This window comes from Camelina sativa, chromosome 16 (genome assembly GCF_000633955.1).
Source record: "Camelina sativa cultivar DH55 chromosome 16, Cs, whole genome shotgun sequence".
In the NCBI taxonomy this organism is placed as follows: Eukaryota; Viridiplantae; Streptophyta; class Magnoliopsida; order Brassicales; family Brassicaceae; genus Camelina; species Camelina sativa.
The window spans coordinates 16892200-16893357 of record NC_025700.1 but is presented as its reverse complement, the minus strand read 5'-3'; the positions used below and the strand labels follow the sequence as shown (position 1 = coordinate 16893357).

The 1158-nt window shown below is 35.4% G+C and overlaps 1 protein-coding gene across 1 annotated transcript in view; it reads left to right on the top strand.

The window, feature by feature from the left end:
* Positions 1-1158, top strand: part of LOC104750849 (serine/threonine-protein phosphatase PP2A-5 catalytic subunit) — a gene marked incomplete in the record, with an annotated part of 8790 nt that overhangs the window by 6305 nt on the left and 1327 nt on the right. The window contains 4 exon segments of the mRNA XM_010472695.2: positions 1-65; positions 549-663; positions 762-870; positions 957-1034. Of these exon segments, the coding sequence (XP_010470997.1) occupies positions 1-65; positions 549-663; positions 762-870; positions 957-1034 (367 nt within the window).

Genomic DNA, 1158 nt, shown 5'->3' with positions numbered 1-1158 from the left:
CGAGCTTTTTCGTATTGGTGGCTCTGCTCCTGATACTAATTATCTTTTCATGGGTGATTATGTAGGTCAGTGTCTCTCTCTCTCTCTCTCTCTCTCTCTCTCTATAATAATTTTAGCCTTTTTAGGGTTTTCTACGTTTGTTGATTTCTTGATTTGGGGATTTTGATTCTGTTTGACTTTTTTTTGGGTTGATGTGTACTTATTTGGGAGTGTTTAGCCATTAGTGGTAGGATTTATTGTTTTTGTTTTGTTTCATCTATCCAAAAGTTTTGATCTTTGCTATTGGAAAGGTTAAACTTTTTGCTTTAGCCGTTTTTGATTATTCTTAGGGTTCTTGTATGAAGCTTACTCCATTTTATCCTTGTTTAATGTTTCTGAGTACTCGGATTTGGATTTATGTTTTCAGTTACTTTGGAAGTTTTTGCTTAAGAAAAGGCCAAAACTTCATGTGTTCTGAGTACCTTGTTATATCTATGTTAAGTTCTTATTGTTCTGTTTTTTTAAAGTCACTTATCTATATAACTAACACAATTGTGTAACTTTTGAAGATCGAGGGTATTATTCAGTTGAGACGGTTTCACTCTTGGTGGCCTTAAAAGCTCGATACAGAGATAGACTTACGATCCTAAGAGGGAATCATGAAAGCCGGCAAATTACTCAAGTGTACGCATTTTCATTACTAAGTTGTGAATTCTGTGCATTCTCGGTATGAAGTTGTCCCCTGTCTCAAAATGCCTTTCATTACAAAATACCTTTTTCAGGTATGGATTTTATGATGAATGCTTGAGGAAATATGGAAACGCTAATGTATGGAAGCACTTCACTGACCTTTTTGATTATCTTCCTCTTACAGCTCTCATTGAGAGTCAGGTATTTTAAACTAATCATCTTTTTACAGTCTTGTATCTGCTTCTGCCCGTTTTGGATTTGAAACTATGAAACTTTGTTTTCTGTAGGTGTTCTGTTTACATGGAGGTCTTTCACCTTCTTTAGATACACTTGACAACATCAGATCGTTAGAGCGAATTCAAGAGGTGAGTTACAAAATACAAACCTACAAAAGCTGATGATTCTACGTTGTATTACATAAACGAGACAATAACCCTTGTGTGTTGTCTGTTGTGTAGGTTCCACATGAAGGACCAATGTGTGATCTCT